The 25,335-nt window shown below is 37.3% G+C and overlaps 1 protein-coding gene, 1 long non-coding RNA gene and 2 pseudogenes across 2 annotated transcripts; 3 read left to right on the forward strand and 1 right to left on the reverse strand.

The window, feature by feature from the left end:
* The first annotated feature begins 197 nt into the window (after window positions 1-197).
* Window positions 198-8,146, forward strand: LOC120206234 (sm-like protein LSM2). The gene is made up of 3 exons (XM_039205953.1): window positions 198-328; window positions 495-653; window positions 7,905-8,146. Exons 1-3 carry the CDS (start codon window positions 230-232, stop codon window positions 8,022-8,024), a joined length of 378 nt encoding a protein of 125 aa, XP_039061884.1. The 5' UTR covers window positions 198-229; the 3' UTR covers window positions 8,025-8,146.
* A 2,152-nt stretch (window positions 8,147-10,298) lies between these two features.
* Window positions 10,299-19,840, forward strand: LOC120206235 (annotated as a pseudogene).
* LOC120206236 lies at window positions 14,467-14,816 on the reverse strand. The gene is made up of 2 exons (XR_005524089.1): window positions 14,650-14,816; window positions 14,467-14,602 (listed from the first exon to the last, which is right to left on the reverse strand). It is a non-coding gene; the product is annotated as an uncharacterized LOC120206236 (long non-coding RNA).
* Window positions 19,841-20,374: 534 nt separating the features above from the next.
* Window positions 20,375-22,968, forward strand: LOC120206160 (annotated as a pseudogene).
* Window positions 22,969-25,335: the final 2,367 nt, after the last annotated feature.

The raw sequence follows: 25,335 nt of genomic DNA on the forward strand, positions 1-25,335 counted from the left end.
TTATATACTATTTGAGTCATGGTTAAAATTTTAAATTTTGAAAAAAAAAATAAAAGAATTATATTCATTAATTAAAAGTATAAGGTCTGAATACACAATTTATACATAGCACGTGTACTAACTGAAAAATTTAACCACTAAGAAAATGCCGGAAAAACCTCATATTCCGGTGTGAAAGATGAGGTTACATCCGTAATTAACGGATTTTTATGTATTCAGTGGATTTCATATGCAACTCAGTTATACACCTCAGTTCAGTTATCAAATCCTCATCGCCACAAAACCCAGAAAACTCTATCTTCTTTTGGTTAGAGGGATCAAAATCATGGTAAATCTTCTTTTATTTTCCTCTTTTTCGTATAAGTATTTTTTTCCTTGCGGGCAAAATCTTCTTTAATTTTTTAAAATTCAATGGAGTTTATAGCTATTTGCCCTAATCCTATGGGCTTTGCTCTAAATTCCTTTTCGCTTCTTGCATCGTTGCGGGATTGCAGTTGTTCTTTTCGTATTTCAAGGACTTAGTGGGAAGAGAAGTGACGGTTGAGTTGAAGAATGATTTAGCAATTAGAGGAACCCTTCACTCCGTCGATCAATACCTCAATATCAAGCTCGAGAACACTAGGGTTGTCGATCAAGACAAGTATCCTCACATGGTATGCCCCCTCTTTTCTCTGCTTATTGATTTCCGCCTCCATTTTCTTATTATCATTGGGGTTCTATCAAGGAATTAGCCTAAAAATTTAGGAGTCTTTTTAGTTCTATTCCTTCATATCATTTTTTAAAGAAGGAATCGGGCAAAAATGAGATGATGGAAGCCGAATTTAGGGCTTGTCAACCTCCCCCCACCTTTTTTTTACATTCCGCCTTCCTTTATTCAGGTTGTCTCTTTCTGTAGCTTACTTTATACTACATATCTACCATTGGGGTGCTTTGTCAATATAGCTACTTCATAATACCAATGGTGAAGTTGAGTAAAAAAAAAATTCGAGTTAGTTGATCCGATGAGTTTTATTTTATCACTCAAATTTTGTTTGAAATTTTTCCGAGTCAAGTTTCTGAAATTTGAGTCGAGTTGATCAAGTTTCTGTTTTAATTTAATTGTAAATATTTATAATGTTATAGAACTATGGTATTAATTGATTCTAATTTAAACAAGTTTCTATAACAATATACATATATTTTTATTCATATTTTGTTCATATGTGATATACATCCATCATATAGAGTTGAGGTACTGGACTCAACTTGAAAACAAATCTATTAATTACAAAAAAAATTGAGTTATTCGAGTTCTTTTTTATAGGTAAAATTTATTTATTTTTTTAGTCGAGTTGAATTTATGAAATTACAAGTTAAGTCGAATCAAAAGATTCAGTTTTTTTGAATCGAGTCTAGTTTTAGTCACCCTAATCATTGCTTTACTTCTATGCATGGTGAGTCCGGTAAACTTTTCCTTTTTCAGCAGCCCAAAGTCCAAAACCTGTCATCGTAGTTTAAAATTTCACTCTCCATTACTTCCTTGCTTCACAAATGCTCACTCTTTGCCTCTGTTACAATTGTCTACTCGTGTTGTCTTAATTTCTTGCTTTGCGTGAATGCTATGTCTCTTTTTTTTTTGATAGAAAGGCCCCATTAAAATCCTCCTTCAATCCCTCCATGTTATGAGAGTAACATGAAGGAACAACGAAGGAGGAAAAGAGAGCCAAGAAAACTTTTTATTCATAATAACCAGATTACAAGCTTGAACAAACTCCTACACTTCCAACGGAAGAACATAAAACTTAACACAGACATTCAACAAAACAGGGAGGAACAATTCCTGTTAAACAACACAACTATAACCAAAATCACCCTATCCCATCTTTAGCAAGTTTATCAGCTTCCCAGTTTGCCGCCCTTGAAGTATGCCTAAACATAATATCCTTTCCAATCAAAAGTGAAATTATATCCTTCACCAAGGATAGATGCAAATGAGGGGTTAAACCCGGATTCTGAATCCACTTCAGAGCGTTAGACGAGTCTGATTCCAAGATAACTCTTTGATTTGCGACAAAATCCAACTCCTCCATAAGACAAATCCCTCTTTTGATAGCCAACAGTTCAGCCAAAATAGGAGGACCACCCCCTACTGCTTCAGAAAACCACTGAAGCAATTGACCTCTGCTATCTCGAAACAGACCACCAATACCTCCTTTTTCCCACCCCGAAACCATCGCTCCATCAACATTTAACTTTAGGAACCCCTCCGGTGGAGGAACCCAGCAAGCAGGTTGAGAGCAAACCGTTCTTGATCTACCAATCGAGTCAGCAATTTTCAAGTCACCTACTAGAGAATCTAGAGGAATACCCGCATCCTTGAAATGAGCACTGAACCAGGAAGCCACTCTGAATCTAACAATGAAAGATAATCTGACCAAATCCAGCTTGCCTTTCTGAAAGATAATCTCATTTCTACACTTCCATACTGACCACATCACTGCCCTAGGAATGAATCTCCAAATCAAAGAGTTAGTCATTAAATCGTCCCACAAAATTAGAAATTCCATTGTACACTTTGGAGTCACCAATGACACATCCCACATTTTCAAGAAGGAGGACCACAGACCCCACACAACCCTACAATGCAGAAACAGATGAGAAACTGATTCCACCTCCCTACCACACAGAACACAACGTTGGTCAACAATCTCTGCAACACCTCTCTTAACTAACTCCTCTTTAACCGGTACTCTATGTTGTACTAGCTGCCAGACAAACAATTCCACCCTTGGAGGAGCTAAACCAGACCAAATAATCTTATCCCAATTCACTTGATTTTGCTCAGAGTCCCGTTGTACATAAAAAGCTTTTATACAAGATTTAGCTGTAAAATTTCCTTCACCATTCCCTAACCAAATCCAACAATCATCTGCACTGGGAAAAGGAGAGGTATTATTCAACATAGAAATCAATTGCATCCACTGTTCTACTTCCCAATCAGCCAAATTCCTTCTCATTTGGATGTCCCACACCCAACCCGAAGCATTCTGTTCCCTAAACTCTTTCACTTTACCCGATTTATTAATTGAGAGAACATAAAGTCTAGGAAACAATGATTTGAGGGGAACATCACCCAACCATACATCATTCCAAAACTGCACATCTTCCCCTTTCCCCGCCTTCAATCGCATATTCCTTTTAAGACATTCTCCAAAATCATCACTATTGAAAAAGTTTTTCACCACACCTTTCCAAATCCACGATGCACGAGCTGGCACCGAATTCTCCAAAATAATAGATTTGGGATCCAAATTGTAGGCGGCACAAATCACTTTCTTCCACCAAGAATTCTTTTCAGAAGTAAACTTCCAAACCCATTTTCCTAATAAGCTCGGTTCAAAAGTGCTAGATTAGGGACCCCTAGACCCCCCATAAATCTTGGTTTAGAGATCGACTTCCAATTGACCCAATGGATTTTCTTCTTATCAATCGTATCCCCCCACAGAAATGAAGCCATAATAGAGTTAAGTTTGAGTATCACCGTAGCTGGGATTCTGAACATAGACATAAAATAGACCGGAAGAGAGCATAGTACCGATTTGACCAAAACCACTCTTCCCGCTACCGATAGAGAATTAGCTATCCAACCAGTCAATTTAGCGTTAAATCTCGCCACTATCGGATCCCACATAGCAGTCGAATTCCTCTTGTACCCCAGAGGCAGACCTAAATATTCAGATGGAAGATATCCAACCGAGCAGCCAATAACTTCAGCCCAATTAGTTAGCTCCCCTTCTTCAACATTGATTCCAAAAATCCTGCTTTTACCTAGATTTAACTTCAGCCCCACCAGAAGTTCATAAATCAGTAACACTCTTCTAATATTCCTCAACTCACGAATGGAACCTTTGCTGAAAATTATAAGATCATCCGCAAATTGAAGGTGTGACAACTTGAATGCTCGGTCCTGCAGTCCTAACTCGAACCCCGAAAACAATCCCATATCTACTGCTTTAGATAACAGTAAATGCAACAATTCCGTAGCCAAATTGAAAAGCATAGGTGAAAGTGAACAGCCCTGTCTTAAACCTCTGGCTATATGAAATTTCTCCGTTGGCGATCCATTAACAAGACCGAAATCTCAGCAGTTGAAATGCACTGGAACATCCACGACCTCCACTTTTCTCCAAACCCCATTTTACTCATAATCTGAATCAAAATTTTCCAATCTACCGAATCATAAGCTCTCATAAAATCCACCTTGAAAACTACTCCCTTCAGCCCTCTCTTCCTCCAAAATCAATACTCTCATTTGCAATGAAAGAGCAATCCAAGATATTCCTCCCCGGAATAAAAGCGAATTGGGACTGACTTATAATATCGTTGAGATACAAACTCAATCTTCTAGCTAAGACCTTAGAGATGACTTTATAAAGCCCTCCCACTAGGCTAATTGGCCTAAACTCTTCCAATCCCTCCGGATTTGCCTTCTTTGGAATAAGAGAAATGAAGGAGAAGTTAACCTCCGCTCCCAAACCTTTCCCACGTAGAAATCCCTAAAAAACCTCATCATATCATCCTTCAAATTAGGCCAGAACTTCTTAAAAATCCTAAGTTTAGACCATCCGGACCCGGAGCTTTGTTGATATCTGAATGAGAAATAGCTTCCCAAACTTCCTCTTCAGAAAAAGGCTTCTCCAAGGCTAAACGCTGACCTTCGGACAACTTGAGAAAATCCAGATTTAATTCCTCTGCCTCCAGGGTGTTTGTTTGATTATACAACCCCTTGAAAAACTCCACCACTGAAGCTTTTACTGACCTTGGGTCTTCAACAATTTCACCATCAACTTTGATAGCTTTTATGTAGTTTATCCTCCCTCTAATTGCTGCACTCTGATGGAAAAACCTTGTGTTCTTATCCCCCTCCAATCTCCATTTCAATCTAGACTTTTGCATCCAAATTGATTCTTCCTTTTTTTGTAACTCCCATAATTCTCTCTTTGCTTCAACAATAGAATTCATTGACACCAAAGAAGACCCTTGTTGCAATTTTAATTCCATATCCTGTATCTCAGTCTCCAAGGTTCTGATTCTGCTTGGTAATTGGAGAAAACCCTTACCAGCCCAATTTATTGCAACATCCTTCACCCGGCTAAGAGTTTTGGAAATGGGTCTCGAGTTTTCCTGTGTACCCCGATTGAACAGTTCTTTTGTCAACAGTTCACTAAACCCTTCCTCCTCCAACATATAATTAAACAATCTAAACGGCTTTGGCCCCCAATTGCACTCCCTATTCTCCAGCAGAATGATATTGTGATCAGAAATGGACCTAGGCTGCAGATTTTGATTGATCATTGGGAATTGCGAGAAGATGTCATATGGAGGGATGTCAAACGGACTTTCAACTCTTAATAACATCTGAGCCACCCTGCAGTCGACTCTTTGAGCTGTCTGTTCTTGAATCTTCACTAATTTGCCCCATCTCGATGCCAAACTAGTAAAAAAAGAAACTGACCAGCAGTTTAATGGAACGCCCGTCATGGATACTGAGCAGTAAGGTAATGGAACACCCTTCTCTTCGATCACCGGCTCCAACCTTTCAAACCAAAAGGACAAAACTTCCCATTTATCTTCTATAGCTGCTTCCTTCTCCTCCACCGACCGGAAAACTACCAAACATGCATTTCTCGCATAACCCCATCTAACTACCTTAACATTGATTCCCTCTGTTCTCAATGCCCTTTGCACAAACTCAACCTCAAATATCCCTTTAACGATGCCTGTTAATGAAGTCCTCAGCCATGCTCTTTCCTCCAAAGGAATGAAGAAATCCATGTCGTTCTTCTCCTCTCTCCTGTCCCCAAGGTTTCTGGATTGCTGACCCTCATCTTTTTTTCACACCTACTACCGTATCCTTATATGTTCTGCCATCCTGGAACCTGTTCATCATCTCCTTCTTCCTGGCCTCAACCACTCGGCTAGCTGCATGTGGCCTTTTCGTAACCTCGACACCTGCACCTCCAGCCTCCACTACTCTATTGCGATTCACGTTCCTCGGACCACTACTCCTCCTATATTTCGCAAAAGATACTAATATCCTCCTCCCATCAACAAGGGCGTTGTTCATCTTCTCCTTCGCAGCAATCAAATCCTCCTTACTCGCAAAATGCACAAAAGCAAACGTCTTGTTCTTGTAGTTGGGTCTGCTATTAACAAACGGTATAAAAACTTTAATCACCTTACCAAAACGGCTAAAACGATCCCACAATACCCTCCTATGCACTCGCCTACTAAGATTATCAACGAAAGCAACCCACGATCTGTCTTGTGCTATGTCAATGATAATTTTTACCCTCTAGAGTTTATAGGTAAATGAAACCCATAAGCAGTTAATTATTTTTTATGGGAATGCCCTATTGCTATTTTTTACCCATGGTTATGGAACAATAGTAAGAAAAGTGGTTCATGAGTATTGCACTTTGTACTACAAATATGCCTTATCAATATCATGTGTTACCTGAAAAACATTTGTCCCATGATTATGTATTACCTGAAAGATTTTCATCCCAATATTGCTATAGGTTCTGCTCAACTTTATGAACCCGTAGGGGAATTGGGACTTGGTTGTCTTACATTACCCTCAGAAATATAAGATCCTTTGATCGTATTATCATATTCTGTTTTACTACTCTCCCTCGACTGGTGATGTGATATTACCAACAGGGCCAAATTTTGGTAATATAAGTAATCTTACATAACTTTGGTAAGATTTGTTACAACTTTACCCCATTCTTAATGACTTTGATAAACTTTTTGTTAAACCGTAATGAAATAACTAAACAATCTCTTCAGTTTGTTTATATGTTTTCTCAAATGACATTCCAATTATATTCTCTAAACTAAACCAAATAAGAAATTTGACATCATCAATAACGTGGTAAGTAATCTAAATAGGAGGTAATCCTATTTCCGAAGGGAAACGGTCATTCATTGATTTTAACATCCCCATATAGTAATTGATCTTTATTAGGGATGGCAGTGGATCCTGGACCCTACATGAATCTGTAGATCCAGATCTGTTGTATAGGGTCTGGATCCTAAAATTTTGGACCCGACGGATCCGTACCGGATCTGGATCCTCTGATTAAAGTGCAGATCCAGGTCTAGATCTGACACTAAGATACCGGGTCTGGACTCGTTTATAGAAAAACCCACCTTTGGTTTTAAAATATATACATAAATGACATAATAGGTTTTAAAATATATATAAATATTTTATAGAGGGAGACGTCTGAGTTCTTATAGGGTTGAGTTCTTATAGGGTTTAAACTCGGCTTGCGACAATAGAATGTTTCATGATCTATATTTTTTAATGTTTGTCATTCAAAAGACATTTGTGTAATTGTGTTGAAGTTTTTTTTGAGACTTTATCGTTTTTTATTGTGTTACTAGTTGTATTGAAATTAATCTTTCCTCTATTGGAGAGGTGATGTGAAATTAGTCAATGAAAGATTTATTACCTTAAAAAATAGGTCGAATGGTCGTTTTTTAACAGACCCGTTCTGGACCCGGGATCTGGGGCCGGTCTGGATCCAGGATATGAAAATGGGTCTGGATCTGGGTCTAGCTTGATCCGATCCAGATCCAGATCCGGCCCGTTGCCATCCCTAATTTCCCCATGATGCTTGAAAAGAGTAGCTGTGTAATCCAACTTGTTTGCTGCTAGGAAAGATCTTTTTATTTCGTAGTGCATCAAGCACTAATAAGAATCTGTTGGTCATCTATGATTTATATTTCGCTAGGTTTTTGGTTAACACTTCTTTTCTTTTTAAATGATTTGTTATTAAATTTTTTCTATATCTTTTGTCTGCTTGTATTGTGTCTGCATTGACCAACTGAATCAATGTGTTTCTGTCCATTTACAGCTTTCAGTGAGGAACTGTTTTATCAGAGGTTCGGTTGTGAGATATGTCCAGCTACCACCAGATGGAGTAGACATTGAATTGCTTCATGATGCCACGAGAAGAGAAGCTCGGGGAGGCTGACATGCATTTGTCGACGAATTCGATGTACTTTTAATCAAACATCCGATTTAAGATACTTTTGCTTCAACTTCAAATGGTTTCTGAATTGAGCAAAGATGGTGACTAGTTAATGAAAGATAATTTTGCTTCAACATTAAATGATTTCTGAATTGAGCAAAGATAGTGACAAGTTAATGAAAGACTGATCCCTCTTTGCATTAATGCACACAAATTGCTTTTAGTTTCGATATATTTTACTTACCTTATTGGAGCGTGTGTAAAATGCATGCTGTGAAATGTCCAGTGTTGAATATGAATTTAGGTGACCCCCTACTCGCATGATATCAGAAAAGATTGGCAAAAACACACAGCTTCACGTCTATGAGAAGAACACCTACATTAAAAACGAAACACCAGATGAAGGCGGAAGTCTTTCTGCCCGTGCAAGCGAGGAGAAAGAACAAGACATGTTCCTTTGCTGATATGTCTAATGACAACGGCAAAGACAGAGACAGAAGATCAGGCTATCCATAATGACGTTAAAGACCCTGATCCAGAAGCGCCCAATGTCATGAAAAATAAGAAACTCGGGCTTTCTGGTTGGTTTGGCAATAAGAGAACTGTTGAACCATTTTGCGTTTTTGGAGGACCAAAGCCGGGATATCGTGCATGGCCACTGCTGCCATGGCTGCCACCAGCATTTCATCAAAAAGCATCATACAGATAGAGACAGTATCAACCGGTTCATCCTTACTCGCCACGTCTTAGACAATTGGCAACTCTATTTTTCACTCATTTCGTGGTGACAGTGTTTATGCTTGCAGCATTGTCTAAGCTGTTACAAACTGTCATTGATTTATGAAGCACACGGGATCCCTATATCTGATCACAAGTGTTGGTTGAGCAAAGACTGCAACCCTGGAGGTTAAGTACCCAATTTCTTTCCAAAGCTGCAATTTTTACTACCGGCTTTGATCTTCTAGGGTGGGTTGATGGGACAAGGTTGGATCATACTACTTTAGAGTTGGTCATATGTTTTGGTTTTTGTGTTCCAAAGGGAAAGCAAAAAGAATGTGTAGTCGGCTTTGTCCAACTTCTATGTTAAATCAACTATTACTCTAGAAGCATGAAATTTTTAAAAATAAACAAGCGTTTACATTTATGTTAAAAAATTCCACAATTTATTGTTGAAAAAGACCAAAAGAAACAAATAGTCAAAGAACAATTCCAGAGGAAGGAATTATTTAGCAGTAGTAATTGCCCTACAAAGATCTGGTCTTTGGGATGAAAGGGAAAAATTAAAGGGTGAAGTATATTAGAAGTCATTAAATTATATGAAAATATTTTTTGTCATTCAACTTTTAAATATTATAAAATAATTATTAAATTGGTCAAACTGTTAAAATAGGATCATTTTAACATTATACATAATAATAAAATTTAATAAATTTAATGATTATTTTATAATAATTTAACAAATTTAATGTTTGTTTTGTAATCATTTAAAAAGATTAATAATCATGTTATAATATTTAAAAGTTATCCGACTAAAGATTCTTTTGACATAGTTCATTAGCCTCTTATGTACTTCATCCAAAATCAAGAAGTCCCTTTATTTGAAAAGCAAACACATATGGGTGTCAATCAAGTGAATTATATGTTAAAGGAATTATTGATATTCCTTGAAGATCCGAGTTCAAGCATTATAGAGATCAAAAGTGTGTGAACATGATATCTCAAAAAGTTGAGAGTTATCTTTAAATAAATATTGTCTTGTACTCGCTCTAGATTAATTAAAAAGAAGAAGAAGAAAACGACATATGAGAAAATCTGAAATTTTGCATATTCTGCAATTCTAAAAGGGTAAATTACACGCTTACTAAACTTTAGACACTGAATTTTTTTGGTCACTCGACCGTTAAATTTTTAACGCTATTAAATTAAAATTGAAAAAAATTAAAAGTACAGTGAGTAAAATAAAAGAGAGAGTAAAGTTCAGTAAGTAAATGTCTGGCATGTTTTATTATTAAAATAAGTCACGTGAGCACGCCATTACTGTGTAAACGGTCGAGTGACAAAAAAAATTAAATATCTAAAGTTCAGTGATCAAATTAAAAAAATTGAAAGTACGCTGAGTGAAATAAGATAAATTAAAGTTCAGTGAGTAAGCATGTAATTTATCCATTCCAAAAAGGGTCGAAAAAGAAAAAGAAAAAAAATCCGAAGGAAAACGTTCTTTGCCCGTTTTCGCCATTTTATATTCTGTTTTGTTCTTTCAAGTTTTGTTTTCGAAAAAATACGGCGAAGCGGTTGCTAGACTCAACTCTCTACTTTAACGTAATCCACTGCAAGTACTAAGCGCAATCGACATCAATTGCCGCACCGCCTTGCGTCGGCAGCCACCATGGAGATTTCCGTACAGGCGGCGAGTCCGGTATGGGAGTCGGTGCTGGAACAGACCAAGTCTGCCCAGGACCAGAACGGAGACCCACTCCTCTGGGCTGTTCAGCTCAGTTCTAGCCTTAATTCTGCTGGTATTTCTTTGCCTTCAATCGACCTGGCTAAGCTGCTTGTCTCCCACATCTGCTGGGATAATCACGTGCCAATCACGTGGAAGTTTCTAGAGAAGGCCATGACTGTCAATTTCGTCCCCCCTGTGCTCGTCCTCGCCCTCCTCTCTACCAGGTCCGTTTCCCTGTTTTATTTTGTTTTGTTCGGTTTCTATAATGCTTGGTTCTCGCTTTTTTTTTTTTGAGTTGCTTGGGTTGACCCTGGTTTACATCTTTAAAAACAATATTGTATGGTTCGTGCGAAGGACGCTGTATATTTTGTTCATCTCTTGTCATGTAAGAATTAACCATACATATAGTTTCTGACATCCTACTCTTGGTTGCCTACTATGGTTTGTTTTAAACTCCATTGCCAGATTACATGATAAATATGCATGTACGTGTGTATGTACATAGGTACAGATGTACTTGTTAACAGATCATGTAATATTAGGTGTTCAAAAAGGTTTTTTTAGCGGCCATTTGATAGCAATTGTGGGGTTTATTGCTTGGATTGTTGTCAATGTTGATTGTTTAAGCTCACTGCTGGTTTGGAAAGATTTTTCGGTTTGACTGCATTTTAGGTTTTAATGGGCAAAATGTTTATCTGAAGTCCTCCACCGGCACATGTTGTCTAACATTGGATGGCCTATGGAATCATGATTTTTGTATTTCTGTTACTGAAATTTACTACATTTGATGTCTATGACAGGGTCATTCCAAATCGTAAGTTTCATCCTGCAGCATATCGGCTTTACATGGAACTCCTCAGGAGACATGCCTTCTCACTTAAATGTCAAATCAAGGGACCAAATTATCAAAAGTAAACTTCAATTTCACTCCCCCTTTTTGTCGTAGAAGTATGGTTTATTTATGGATTGCCATTGAATTTGACCTCTGGCAGTGGCTATAGTAAAACTGAAGATTCATTAGAGCTATTTTACATTTTATTTTATGTGCAAAGACATAATTATATTATTAGTTAAGTTATTTAAAGAAAACCATACCGCATGTTACAAAATAATGAAACCTTAATCAATGTCAGCTAATATTGTATGAAACTGGGTTGTATTATATAAATACTCTCCCTTTGTCAATGTTTAACTTCGTATCATTTTAGGGATACTTGGCTAAGCTACTACTATGAGAATTAATGCAAGTTTCTGGTGAAATGGCAGGATTATGAAATCAATAGATGACGTTCTTCATCTTTCTCAGATATTTGGTGTTCAAGCGTCTGAACCTGGTCTACTTCTAGTTAAATTTTTTTTTTCAATTGTATGGCAACTTCTTGATGCATCACTAACTGATGAAGGATTATTGGAACTTACACCTGAAAAGAGATATATATGGCCTACAGTAGCTCAAGACATGGAAATAGATAATGCTGATAATTTCAATGAGAAGAGAAAAGAGCACCATGATGTGCTGTATAAAGGAAACACTGTGATGGCTATTGAGATTATTGGGGAGCTTTTGCAAAATAAAGTAACTTCTAGGATTCTTTTCTTGGCATGGAGAAACATGTAAGAACTTACATCTATTATTGAGTTTTCTTTCTGCTGAGGAATTATAGTGCTAGTTATGTTCTATGAATAAGAGAGAAATGAGAAGAAGGCAGTATATGGTGCCTTTTCTCTCTATGTGATGCTATCATTTGGTAGCCAAAAAGAAAAAAAAATACTGAACTAGTGAGCTTTGGATGGGATCCTGGTAATACTTTGAGTTAATTGAGTAAGATATGGTTAACACTTATATTCTGTTACTCTTCATAGGCCATCACATGGAGGAAATTTCATTCAGCAATTAAGAGTTCTTGCAACAAAGTCTATGGCATTGAGGAGCACAAAACATATAACTCCAGAGGCCCTTCTTAATCTGATATCTGATGTGCAGAAAGTTGTGTCTAGGAAGTGTAAAACAATATCACAACTAGAGTTTAATGCTGACTTAGGCTCTGGGTGTCTAACAACGTCATCTAGTCGATGTCACGGTAGTAGTCTATCTACACGTTGGCTTCCTATTGATCTGTTTCTCGAGGATGCTATGGATGGATCACAGGTGGCTGCAACTGGTGCTGTTGAAAGTCTTACTGGTACTTGTTAATAGTTGTCTTCGGATTCTCAATTCATTGCTTTGTTTGAAACAAATTGATTATGGTTTCTTGATCTGTTACTTGGGGCAAAAATCAATCTTGCAGGTTTAGTCAAGGCTTTACAGGCAGTCAATGGTACAACATGGCACGATACATTTCTAGGTCTATGGATTGCAGCTTTGAGGCTTGTTCAAAGGGTAAGAATTTGTGCAAATTTGATTAATTTCTTGTTTACCTTCGATCAAATTTTTATCTGAGAAGATTTTTTTTGAATTTACATGTGTTTGTGTGTAAATGTATGCTATAGCATTAATGTATCCGTTTATCTAGATGGATGGGTTTGTGTGTGTGTATGGCTGCATGCTGCAGGTGGACAAGCTTCTACATTTGTGGCTTCAGACTTGTGTTTAAAAGCCAGCTAAAGTGTAGTTCTCTCTTTTGGTCTTATGTCAATTTGTGAGAGAATTTAGTGTGTGTGTGTGTGAAAACCGAGGAGGTAATACACCTATTCTCTAAAAATACTGGAATATTAGATGATTCTGTCTTAATAGGAGAACATGATATTGAGAAATGATTAGTTTGTTATTGCTGCAGTTGGTTTGTCAAAACTGATTTCTCTTTCAAGATGCAGATAAACTCGGATTTACTATATCGAACACATTACACTTTGATATTGTTTTCCACTATTTCCTCTGTACAAACTGATCCGCCTTTCCGTTTTATTTGTTTCGTAGGAAAGGGACATTAGTGAGGGTCCTGTACCTCGCCTTGACACTTGCTTGTGCATGCTACTGTCAATTACCCCACTTGCAGCGGCCAATATTGTTGAGGAAGAGGAAAGTGAATTGATTGATGAAAGTGATTGCAGCTCCATCGATCAAAAAACAGAGAAACAAGCCCTAGGCAAATGTCGTCAGGGTTTAATTTCCAGCTTACATATGTTGAGTGATTATGAGGCTTTATTGACCCCACCTCAACTGGTTCTTTCAGTGGCCAATCAGGCTGCTGCTAAAGCAATCATGTTTGTTTCTGGTCTCACAGTTGGTAATGGATACTATGAGTGCGTGAGCATGAATGACATGCCCATGAATTGCTGTAAGCACTACTATCCTTCTAATATATGAGGTTAACATGATATATTAAGGTTGTTTCAAGAGGTGTTACTTGCATAAGTTTAGTGTGGACAACTGCTGATGACCAGTTCAAGTGGGAGAAAGTAGCTACTTTTTTACTGTTTAAGAGTTATTGAAAATCTCTCAAGCACATCTCTTAAAAATTTCGATCATGCAACTAAAATGAGAGGGCTTGAGTTTTTTGTGGTTTATTTTGTTGACTGAGCTACTCTCGTTGGGCATGATTATCTCTCTCTCTCTCTCTCTATATATATATATATATATATAGATATAGATATAAGAATTTTCTTCCAAAACATTATTGATTTTTTTCTTTTCATTCTTTTTAGACGGATTTATTTGCTCCGTTTTCTAATTCTCTTATGTCTGTTCATAGCTGTTTCTTTCCATAAATTCTTTCTGTAGCTAATGCTTTTCCAATTTTTTCAATGTATTCCTTGCAGCTGGGAACATGCGGCATCTGATTGTTGAGGCTTGTATTGCCAGAAATCTATTGGACACATCTGCCTATGTTTGGCCAGGCTATGTAAACGCATGTGCAAATATACCCCGTAATGTTTCTGTTCAAGTGACTGGTTGGTCATCACTGATGAAAGGATCCCCTCTAACTCCGTCGTTGGCAAATGCTCTGATTTCTACTCCAGCTTCTAGGTATGCTGGAAATATTTTTCTATAGTTTTTTCTTAAATTTTATTTTTTTCATTCCTTAACTAAAAGAGGAGAGTTAGTCTTGCTTACTTAGTTGGCAACCTTTCTCTTTATTTGTCCTAACTTGCTAAGATGGGGCTGTTGAAGCAAACATCAAACCTCTGAACCCTAATACTATCCGTGCAAGATTTGTCATTTGCTTTTTCCTCAGTTGCAGTGACCAATGATCATAAAATTATGGAATGGATTCATAACCTATCTTTTATTATATTTTGATATCTGAAAGAATAATGGACTGTTTTTATGAGAGTTCATATTTGCTATGCTTGGTCCTTTTAAGTTGTAAAAGTTACTAGTATTCTTTGATTTTATTGGAATGACTTTTGGCTTGACTGAGTTTTTTTTTATTTGGTTGTAATTTGTATTTTTGGTTTTCAGAAATGGTTGTTCTTTCTGCTTGTGTACATGAATTTGAATGAACTGTGATCCAGCTACTTTGTGTTATTACCGTAATTTGGGAACTTATCAATGGGATGGATGAAAAAGGTCAACGGTATCATCTTATGGTTATTATACACAGCTAGTTGGTAATATATAACATTTATTTAAATATTTGCAGATTTATAGTATTTCCTATTCTTGCTGCCTTTAGTTTTAGTTTTAGTTTTTTTTTTTGGAAATTTTCCAAAGTACCTTAACCTCCAACCCCCCCCCCCCCCAAAACAAAAAAAATAAAAAAAACCTGTTAATTGAAAACTCACCTAAGGATGCCCTTATACACCTAAGTCCAGTCTAACCTGCAACCTCCAAAATTCTTCAAACCACAATGGTTCCAACTGAGCTAGTACTCAGTCGGCAGTTTAGAATATTTTGTCATTTTGCTTTGAGGTGTTTGATTGATGATGCTGTAGTTTTTTGATAAAAATATGGGAGGCCTCGTTAAAAACCCCCTTCATAACCTTCATACTACAGCAGTAGAATGAAGGACATTGGAAGGAGGAAAAGAGTGCCTCGAAAATTTATTAATAGAACACTTATTACAAAACCTGTTCCATACACACACTACCCACAACATACAACCCAAAACATAACATAATCACCCAGACCCACAACACAGGAATCATCCAATTTCAGTTTTAGCCAACCCATCCGCCTCCCAATTGGCAGATCTCAGAATATGCCTAATGATAAATCCTGTTCTACCACAAGAGAAGCAATATCTTTCACCATTGACTTGAACAACGGGGTGCAGCGACCCGGATTTTTGATCCACTCCAAAGCAGTAGAACAATCCAATTCAGGAATGATGCTGTAGTTAAACTTTATTAGCTGTAAGGTGGCTTAATGATAGTGTTCTTCAAATTAGTAGGATCATCTTTTTTGTCTTTCTATTTCTTTATGATAATGCTTTATCAAAATTTAAGTTCCTATAATAGATATTATTATAATAATAAATACATGAGTAGAGAAATTAAAATTGTATGTCTCCACCATTATTATCAATGTCTGTGTTGTGGTGGGGACTTAAAGTGTCCATACTGATTTACTGTGGTATCCGAGTAATTTGCTGTCCATGACCTGGTATTCAGTTGCAACCTTCATTTTCCTGAAGCCAGGCCTATGAGATGCCTTTTTCTCTTCTTTTAATAAATTTACCCAGTCTTAAGGCAACTGAATTGATGTTCATGGATTTGATGGAAGCTTAGCAGAGATTGAGAAAATACATGAGATTGCAACCAAAGGTTCAGATGATGAAAAGATATCTGCTGCTAGCATTCTTTGTGGGGCATCTCTAGTTCGTGGTTGGAATATACAGGTAATTTGTCGGAAAGTCACTTGCTACTGGTTGCATTCCAATCTCATAATCTGTCACTATTACTCTTAAGTGCTTCAGATTTTTTCCCCTTTATTTCCTTAAATTTTCTTGCATGTGTACATTTTTTGGTGTTCGTTTTGTAGGAACACACCATTTTCTTCATTGCAAGTTTGCTGTCACCACCAGTTCCTGCAGATTATTCTGGGAGTGAGAGCCATCTGATTAGTTATGGTCCATTTTTTGACATTCTTCTTGTTGGAATATCACCTGTGGACTGTGTCCAGATATTCTCTTTACATGGCTTGGTATGTTTTGTTCTATATTTTTGTGATCCATTTTCTATTGTTTTTTTGATAAGAATAGGAGGTCTCGTTAATTTTTTTTATATGTGAATGTTCTTGTGGATCATATGAACTGATGGAAGTTTAATGGGCTAATATTTTTATCAAGTTAGCTGAAAAGATCCTATTTTGCACTTAATCGATGCATGCATTTCTCCCAGTTTCTGTTGAACTGAAGGGAATTCCTCCTTATCTTTGTAATAAAAAATTTAGTCAGCTGTTGCTGCTTTCTGCATTACAGAGACAATATGTTGCATGAACTATTAGGCATGCCATTTGGCATACATCCGCATAAGAAAAGAAAGGATACAAAGGGATGTCTTTTGGGAGGAGAAATCATATGTGCTCCATGCACTGATGTTATTTGATATTTTTTCAGATTCCACTACTTGCTGCTACATTGATGCCCCTTTGTGAGGTTTTTGGGTCAGCTTCTCCCAATGTTTCGTGGACACTTCAAACAGGGGAAGAGCTGACTAGTCATGCTGTCTTTAGCAATGCATTTACTCTTCTACTAAGATTATGGAGGTTTAACCATCAACCTCTTGAAAATGTGATGGGAGATGTAACACCAGTGGGATCCCAACTAACTCCTGAGTATCTGTTGTTGGTTCGAAACTCCAAAGTATCAGCTTTTGGGAAATCACCGAAGGATGTTTGAAGCTTAAAAGAATGTCAAAAAATTTAAATATATCCTTGGAACTCATATTTATGGATTCGTTTCCAAAATTAAAAAGCTGGTACCGGCAGCATCTGGAGTGTATTGCTTCCACCCAATCAGGACTTGTACAAGGGACAACTGTTTTCCAGACTGTTGATGCACTCCTCAATATGATGTTCAGGAAGATAAGCAAGGGTGGTCAGTCTTTAACTTCTACAACTTCTGGAAGTGGTTCTGCTGCATCTGGAGGCGAGGATGTGTCTATGAAACTAAAAGTTCCGGCATGGGATGTCCTAGAAGGAGCTCCTTATGTACTTGATGCGGCTCTGACAGCTTGTGCCCATGGAAAGCTCTCGCCCCGTGACCTGGCAACAGGTTTGTTCTTTTTGTTTTTATTGTTTCAAAGGAAGCAAATAAACGGAAAATATTCGTTTAGCATGAACTGGAGATGATATTGTATCAGGAAGAGACTGATACATCTTGCGTAGTTAAGGTGGGCTCAATCTAATGATATCAGTGCTGGGGGTGACATTTCAGGCACTATTTTGGAATGTGGATTTCATATGCTTCTTCCTGATAAGTGGGGGTTCATTTATAAATTGACCCTTTGGTTGATTGCTTGTATCCTGCAGGAGCATAATTACTTCATTTTACCATTATGTTTGTTTTCTGTTTTAAAACTTGATATCAGATGAAGTTTTGCACTTGGCATTAGTACCTGGAAACTAAAGAATCTAAACAATGGCACATAACATTTATTGACAGTCTTTTAAGTGGCTAAGGTTCCCTGTTCTTCTAGACTTCTTTGTTCCTTTGCAACATAATTTCATTGCCTGCATTTCTCAGGACTCAAAGATCTTGCTGATTTCCTTCCGGCTACCCTGGCGACCATTGTCAGCTACTTATCTGCTGAAGTAACACGAGGTATATGGAAGCCAGTTTTTATGAACGGAACAGATTGGCCAAGTCCCTCAGCAAATTTGTTCATGGTTGAGCAGCAAATCAAAAAAATTATAGCTGCCACTGGTGTCGACGTCCCAAGCCTTGCCATAGGTATTATTCTGTACCGTTATGTTTGTTCCCCCTTTCTGAGTATTAGTTTGTGGACAAATGATAAATTTTAATCATCTCCAGAGGTGATTTTTGGAACTAAAAGTTGCTTCAGTTGCCCTAGTCACCAAACATATTTTATGCATCATTAAGTGGAATTAAGAATGAAAAGGAGAGAAGGTTGGATGCTCATGTGGATTTCTGTTTTTCATGTTGGGGAAGTGAATTTGACTACAAGCTTATCAGGGGGCTTTTTTTTTTTTTACATCACTGTCGGCTAATGTGTTGTCTTTTATTTCTTTTCTTGCAGGGGGGAGCTCTCCGGCTATGCTTCCTCTTCCCTTGGCTGCCCTTGTTAGCCTCACTATAACCTATAAACTTGATAAAGCCTCTGAACGTTTCATTGTATTAGTTGGCCCAGCATTGAGTTCCCTAGCTGAAAGTTGTCCCTGGCCATGCATGCCCATCATAGCCTCATTATGGGCTCAGAAGGTTAAGCGTTGGAGTGATTTCCTGGTGTTCTCTGCTTCTCGTACTGTCTTCCACCACGATAGTGACGCTGTAGTTCAACTTCTCAGAAGTTGCTTTACATCTACGCTTGGGATAAACCCCGCTACCATTTACAGCAACGGTGGAGTGGGTGCACTCCTTGGCCATGGATTTGGATCTCATTTCTCAGGGGGAATGTCTGCAGTTGCCCCAGGGATTCTGTACTTACGAGTGCATCGGTCAATCAGAAACATTTTGTATTTGACAGAAGAAATTCTCTCTCTTTTAATGTCTTCTGTAAGGGATATTGGCAGAAGTGGGTTATCCAGGGAGAAATTGGAGAAACTGAAAAAGGCAAAGTTTGGGTTAAGATATAGACAAGTTTCTCTTGGTGCAGCAACGACACGAGTCCGACTTGCTGCATCACTTGGGGCTTCATTGGTTTGGCTATCAGGTGGATTAAGTTTGGTCCAATTGTTGATCAAAGAGACGCTACCTTCTTGGTTCTTATCAACCCATACACCAGACAGGGATGGCGGGGAACCTGGAGATCTAGTTGCCATGCTGGGTGGCTATGCACTTGCATATTTTGTAGTGCTGTGTGGCACCTTTGCATGGGGCGTGGATTCCGCCTCACCGGCATCGAAACGAAGACAGATGGTCCTTGGTGCGCACTTGGAATTTCTTGCCAGCGCAATAGATGGTAAAATCTCTCTCGGATGTGATTATGCCACTTGGCGTGCGTACGTAACAGGGTTCGTGAGCTTGATGGTAGGTTGTGCACAGAAGTGGGTATTGGACGTCAATGTTGATGTTTTGAAAAGGTTAAGCAATGGGCTGAGGCAGTGGAACGAGGAAGAACTCGCTATGGCATTGTTGGGACTCGGCGGTGTCAAAGCCGCTGCGGCTGCTGCTGAACTGGTTATACAAATTAGACCAAACTACCAGTAGTTCTACTGAGGGAATTCACACAAACCAATCTTTTTATCACTTCCGTAAATACGGTCTAAACATCCTTCTTCATGCAACTGAAAATCTGTAAGCAGTGTTAACGCAGCTCAACTTTTTTTTAGTTTACTTTCCGTTTATGGAGAAATAATTACTTTATAATTTATTGAAAAGAAGTGGATACTCTGGAAACCATCCATGTTTTTGCCCTTTTACCTATTCATTTAATTTTACATATATATTCAAACAATTAATTAGTTATATATATATATATATATGTAATTTGTTTAATTTTAATATGAAATTATCTATTCGGGTATGAAATATTTTAGTGAAATTATCCAATAAATTTAAATGTAATAATAATAATTTTTTATTTTGTAAATAAATATTAAAAAAACAAATGAAAAATATTAATTTGATTTATTTAATCATTTAGATTCAGTCTAGAAGAAAATCATTTCTACTTGGACAATAAAACCAACTCAATATATTTAATGTTAGGGTAAACTATATATTTAGTATTTAAACTATCAGTTTTGTTTTGTTTTAGTATCTAAATTTTCAATTTTTTAAAACTATATCTAAAGTTTACTTTTTGTTTCATTTTAGTAACCACCTTTAAAATTTTACGTACTAAAATGAAACAAAAAGTCAACAATGGGGTAATAAAAAGAAACAAAAAGTAAACGCCGGGTATTAAAATGAAACAAAAAGTAAATATTAAGTATAATTTTAAAAAATTGAAAGTTTAGATACTAAAATAGAACAAAAGTGATACTTTAGATACTAAACCACCCTTTTCTAAACTTTTCTTTACTAAACCACCCTTTACTTCAACTACATTAGCAAATCCACTAATACCTGAGGCTACGTCCAAAGTTCCAGCAGTTTTCACACATCCTCTTCTTCACCAACCGTTTCTCCTCCCAATCTACAGCCTCATCATCAGCACCTAAAAAGCTTCAAACACATCGGCAAAATCCGGAGTCTTCTTCTAAGCCTTTGACCCTGAACCGTGATGGAAACTATGATGATGCCACTCCCCACAATGTTGTTTGCCCGGGATGTGGGGTTCACATGCAGGACTCCGACCCTAAAAATGTTGGGTTCTTCATCAAGCTCCCAGCAAAGACCAAGGACCCAATACTCAAAACAAGTTCCTGTCACTTGGCACCTGTTTCAACAGAACCCGAATTCACAGTCTTTCTCAAGAAAGGCCTGATTTTAAAAGGAAAATGTGAAAGCCCTGACCTTGTAGAAGAAAACCTAGGTACTGAAACACCTGACAAAGCCTGTGGTTTGTGCTAGATGTCACTCATTGCGCTCCTATGGCAAGGTGAAGGATCCAACAATGGAGAACTTATTGCCAGAATTTGATTTTGATCATACAGTTGGGAGGAGATTGGGATCAGTGGCAGGAGCTCGATCAGTGGTATTAATGGTGGTTGACTTGTCAGATTTTGATGGATCATTTCCTAGAAAAGTAGCAAAGCTTGTATCTGATGTAACTGAAGACAATTACTCATCTTGGAAACGGGAAGTCTGGAAATGTTCCTAGGATTGTGCTTGTGGTTACTAAGATTGATCTTTTACCTACCTCATTGTCACCTACGCGATTTGAATATTGGGCAAGACAGAGAGCGAGGGAGGGTGCAGCTAGCAGGATTGCAAAATTGCATTTTGTGAGTCCTGTAAAGGATTGGGTAGTGAAGAACTTGGCGGATGATATTGTGGAGATGGCAGGGCCTAGAGGTACTGTGTGGGCAGTGGGAGCGCAGAATGCTGGAAAGAGTACATTGATCAATGCCATTGGGAAGTGTGTTGGTGGGAAGATTGGTTTCTTAACAGAGCACCTGTGCCTGGAACAACATTGGGCATTGCAAGAGTCGAAGGGGCGCATATAGACTCAAGGTGAAGTCTCAAAATAAGTAGCATTAGTCTACGTTCCATATAATTTCTTCTGTTAAATATGCTAACTACCTAATTTTTAGCTAGGCTTGCTGTCGCCATGTTCTGTAATTATGTTTTTTTGCTTATTTTGGTCAAATTAGATTCTTTTCTTTTTTCTGGCTGATGTTTTCTTTCGAATATTCGTCTAATGGGAAGATGGGGCTGGGGGCAAACCGCTCCTCCAGAAATCTATGTATCTCTTTTTGATTCCTTTTATAGTTTAGTGCTTTATGACTGGGCTAATGCTAATAGATTCAAATATGACAGGCTGGCAATACAGTTCATATTGCTGGACTAATGAGACTGGACGTTGAAGAGTCGTCTGTGAAATCTCTATATGTTACAGTTTGGGCATCCCCTTATCTACCATTACACATAGGAAAACTGAAAATGCACAGAGAATGCTAGAGGAGCATATTGGTCATCAGTTACAGGTATGTGATCTCAATGAAGTAATAGCTTTAGCTCGACTATTCAGATTTTCATTTTGCAATATAGATATTCTTTCTGGAATAGATACAGCCTTTGGAAGCATTGCATGTTCATATAATTTTCCCTTTACACCATTTTTCTTGTGTATAATGTTGCCGTTGACGCTTTTGGTCTGCTGCTTGCTTTAGCCACCAATTGGGGAGCATAGGTTAGGAGAGCTTGGCAATTGGGTGAGAAAGGAATTCCATGTTTCCGGTAATAGCTGGGATTCTAGTTCAATGGACATTGCTGCTGCTGGCATTGGTTGGTTTGCTATTGGACTTAAAGGAGAGGGAGTTTTAGGGGTCTGGTCCTACGATGGAGTCGACATTGTCCTTCGCAATGCTTTGCTTCCTCATAGAGCACGGCTTTTCGAAGAGGCCAGATTCACAGTCTCTAAAATCGTCTCCAAAGCTGACCAAACTTTGAACAAGTCAAAGAAGCAGATTGAAAGGAAGAAGCAAAGTGACCAGAAAACAGCCATAGCAGCTGGAAGATAACCCCGGATCATGTTATTGCTAAACCTGGCTGCAAAAGATCCTTGAACACGAGAGGAAAAATCCTGACATGAACTGTTCAAGGAACGAAAAAGATCAGTAACAATCTCAAGTGACCTTGAAAATAGGCATACTTTTCCGGAGCTTCCTTTCAGACAATTCTCTTCAAGAACTTTTTGCCAGTGACCTATGCATCTTTGCGAAGAGGTGACCTTTAAAATAGCATGTGTTTGGTACCGCCCTTACAATTTGAGGAACTTCTTTATCAAGCTTGATTCAATAAGGTATGATACTATGACATTTCATTGTCGTTCTTTGGATGGATAAAAATGCAGAACGCCGCTTGAAAGGCCATTAGCTTAAAATTTTAGTACCATTGCATTATACATTTTTCTGCAAGTGTTTGGATCTTGGAGACTATTTGTATAACTTGGGTTTTTTCCGAATAAAGAGTTATATTTGATAAAATGTATAAAATCAGATTACGTTGAACCTATATTTTGATATAACAAATAAAGGTAAAACGTGTTTTGGACTTAATTGAATTTGTTCAAACATTGTAAAAATAATTCAAGATTTTAAGATTTTAAAAGGTGAAATTAGACAATTTTGGTATGGTTTTGAAACCCCCTTAGGTGGTTTCGAAGCCCCTAAGGCAGAGTGTAAAAATGGCCTACAGGTTTTGAAACCCCCCATAGGTTTTGAAACCTCCTTGTTCCAACGGTCAAATTTTTAAGTGTGTCCTTGCGTAGAATTACAGGTTTTTCTGGTTCCAATGGCTCGAAATCATCTCAATGACTAGTAACTCATTCCAACAAATAAAAACAAGCTCAAGACAATTGAAGAAGGTTACAAACACCTATCCAAGAATTGATCATCAAGAGAAGCTTTTTCACTCTTTATCTTTCTTTTCTCTTGTACATAGTATTTTTGTGAGTTAAATTGTGTAAACACCTACCTTGTGAGGTTTTCTTGTTTATAATCTTTGTATCCTTTTGTAAAAAGAGTTTGGTTCTAATTTAGCCATTGAAAACTAAGGAGTTGTAAATGATTTCTCTTGAGCCTAGAAAAAGAAAGAATAAATTAGTGAATTTGTTAGAAATCTTTAGTGGGGAGCTAAGATAGTAGATGTAGACTACATTGAGGAAGTTGAATCATCATAAATCATTTTGCAAAATTTCTATCATATCTCCTTATTTCCCCTAATTTTCAAAAAGTTAATTCACCCCCTTTTGGTACATTTTCGGTTGATCGTTTAAGCCTAATAATTGGTATCAGAGCGGGTCACAATTGATGGTTTAACAACCTTGTGAAGATCCTAGAAGAGCTCTATCAATTTTTGAAGATTATCAACCGATCAACAAGTCACCCTATTTCAAAGGATCAAATTATGAATATTGAAAGAATATGATAATGCTCTTCATTCAAGCCACCAATCTAGATGCTTGGAACTCTATCCTAATGGGTCATTCTACTCCAACTAGAGCTATGGCGACATGAAGTGAAATAGAGAAGAAAGAGTTCTAACTCAATGCTAAGGTCATGCATATTTTTTTTGTGTATTAGGTCCAAATGGATATCAAAACAGTCTATCTTATTCAAATGCCAAGGAGATTTAGGACAAGCTTCAAGTCACTCATGAAGGAACCGATGAAGTGAGGAAAACAAAAAAAGGTCTTCTCAACTATAGCTATGAGAATTTCAAGATGAAATCGGATGAACACATCAAAGTTATAATAGATAGATTTTCCGTGATTGTCAATGGTCTCAAGGGATATGGAGGGACCATCCTTAACGAGAAGCTTGCTAGGAATATGATATATTCTCTTCCAAAATCTTGGCAATCGAAAAAGACGGTGATCATTGAAGCGAAGAACTTTAAGTCTCTCTCGCTTTATGAACTTATTGACTTCCTTTTTACTCATGCGATGATGGAAAAGGATAAAGAACAAGAAGAAGAGAAGAAAGAAGAAAAGAAGAAAGAAAAAAAGAAAAAAAGTGTTGCCTTGAAATCCTCTACTAAAAATGAAAGCACCTCAAGTGAAGAAAAGGGTGAAGAAGAAGAGATGACCAAGCTTTTCAAGAAATTCAAACGATTCATGACATCCAAAGAAGATAAGAAACATGAATCGAACGAGAAGAAATGTCCTCCGGTGTGCTTTGAATGCCAAATGATGGGATATGTCAAGTATGAATGTCATCTCCTAAAGAAGAATGGATCAAGAAAAAAAGGCATTTGTGGCGGCTTAGAGTGATGAAGACAACTTTGATGATGATGATGAAGTAGTCAACCTATGCCTCATGGCCATCAAAGAAGATTCAATGGTAACTTTTAACTCTTGTGATTTAAGTTCTTATTTATTTAGAGAGATGTTTATGATGAATTGTATTTGGAATTTGAGACCATGAATTCCAAATATAAGAAATTAATTTCAAAATTTAAAGTTGAAAATGATTTGATTTTGAAAGCAAAGTTTGATTTTGAAAAACAAAATGAAGTTTTGAAGAATGATTCTGAGTTTTCAAAAATCAAAATCAATTATTTAGAAAAAGAAAATTTTGATTTGAAAGTTAATCTTGAAAGCTTAAAAAAAGAAAAGGAATTAATTTCTCAAAACAATTCATCATATTTAAAAATGACAAAATGCTCACATTGCAATTTTCATGGTCACGTGGAACTT

Source organism: Hibiscus syriacus, unplaced genomic scaffold, assembly GCF_006381635.1.
Source record: "Hibiscus syriacus cultivar Baekdansim isolate YM2019G1 unplaced genomic scaffold, ASM638163v2 tig00013386_pilon, whole genome shotgun sequence".
Classification (NCBI taxonomy): Eukaryota; Viridiplantae; Streptophyta; class Magnoliopsida; order Malvales; family Malvaceae; genus Hibiscus; species Hibiscus syriacus.

Bases quoted from the DNA above. Each gene is read 5' to 3' on its own strand.
- LOC120206234 (XM_039205953.1), top strand. From the start codon at position 230: ATGCAACTCAGTTATACACCTCAGTTCAGTTATCAAATCCTCATCGCC. The intron at 329-494 runs GTAAATCTTCTT...GCGGGATTGCAG, and splicing joins TTAGAGGGATCAAAATCATG to TTGTTCTTTTCGTATTTCAA. The intron at 654-7,904 runs GTATGCCCCCTC...GTCCATTTACAG, and splicing joins AAGACAAGTATCCTCACATG to CTTTCAGTGAGGAACTGTTT.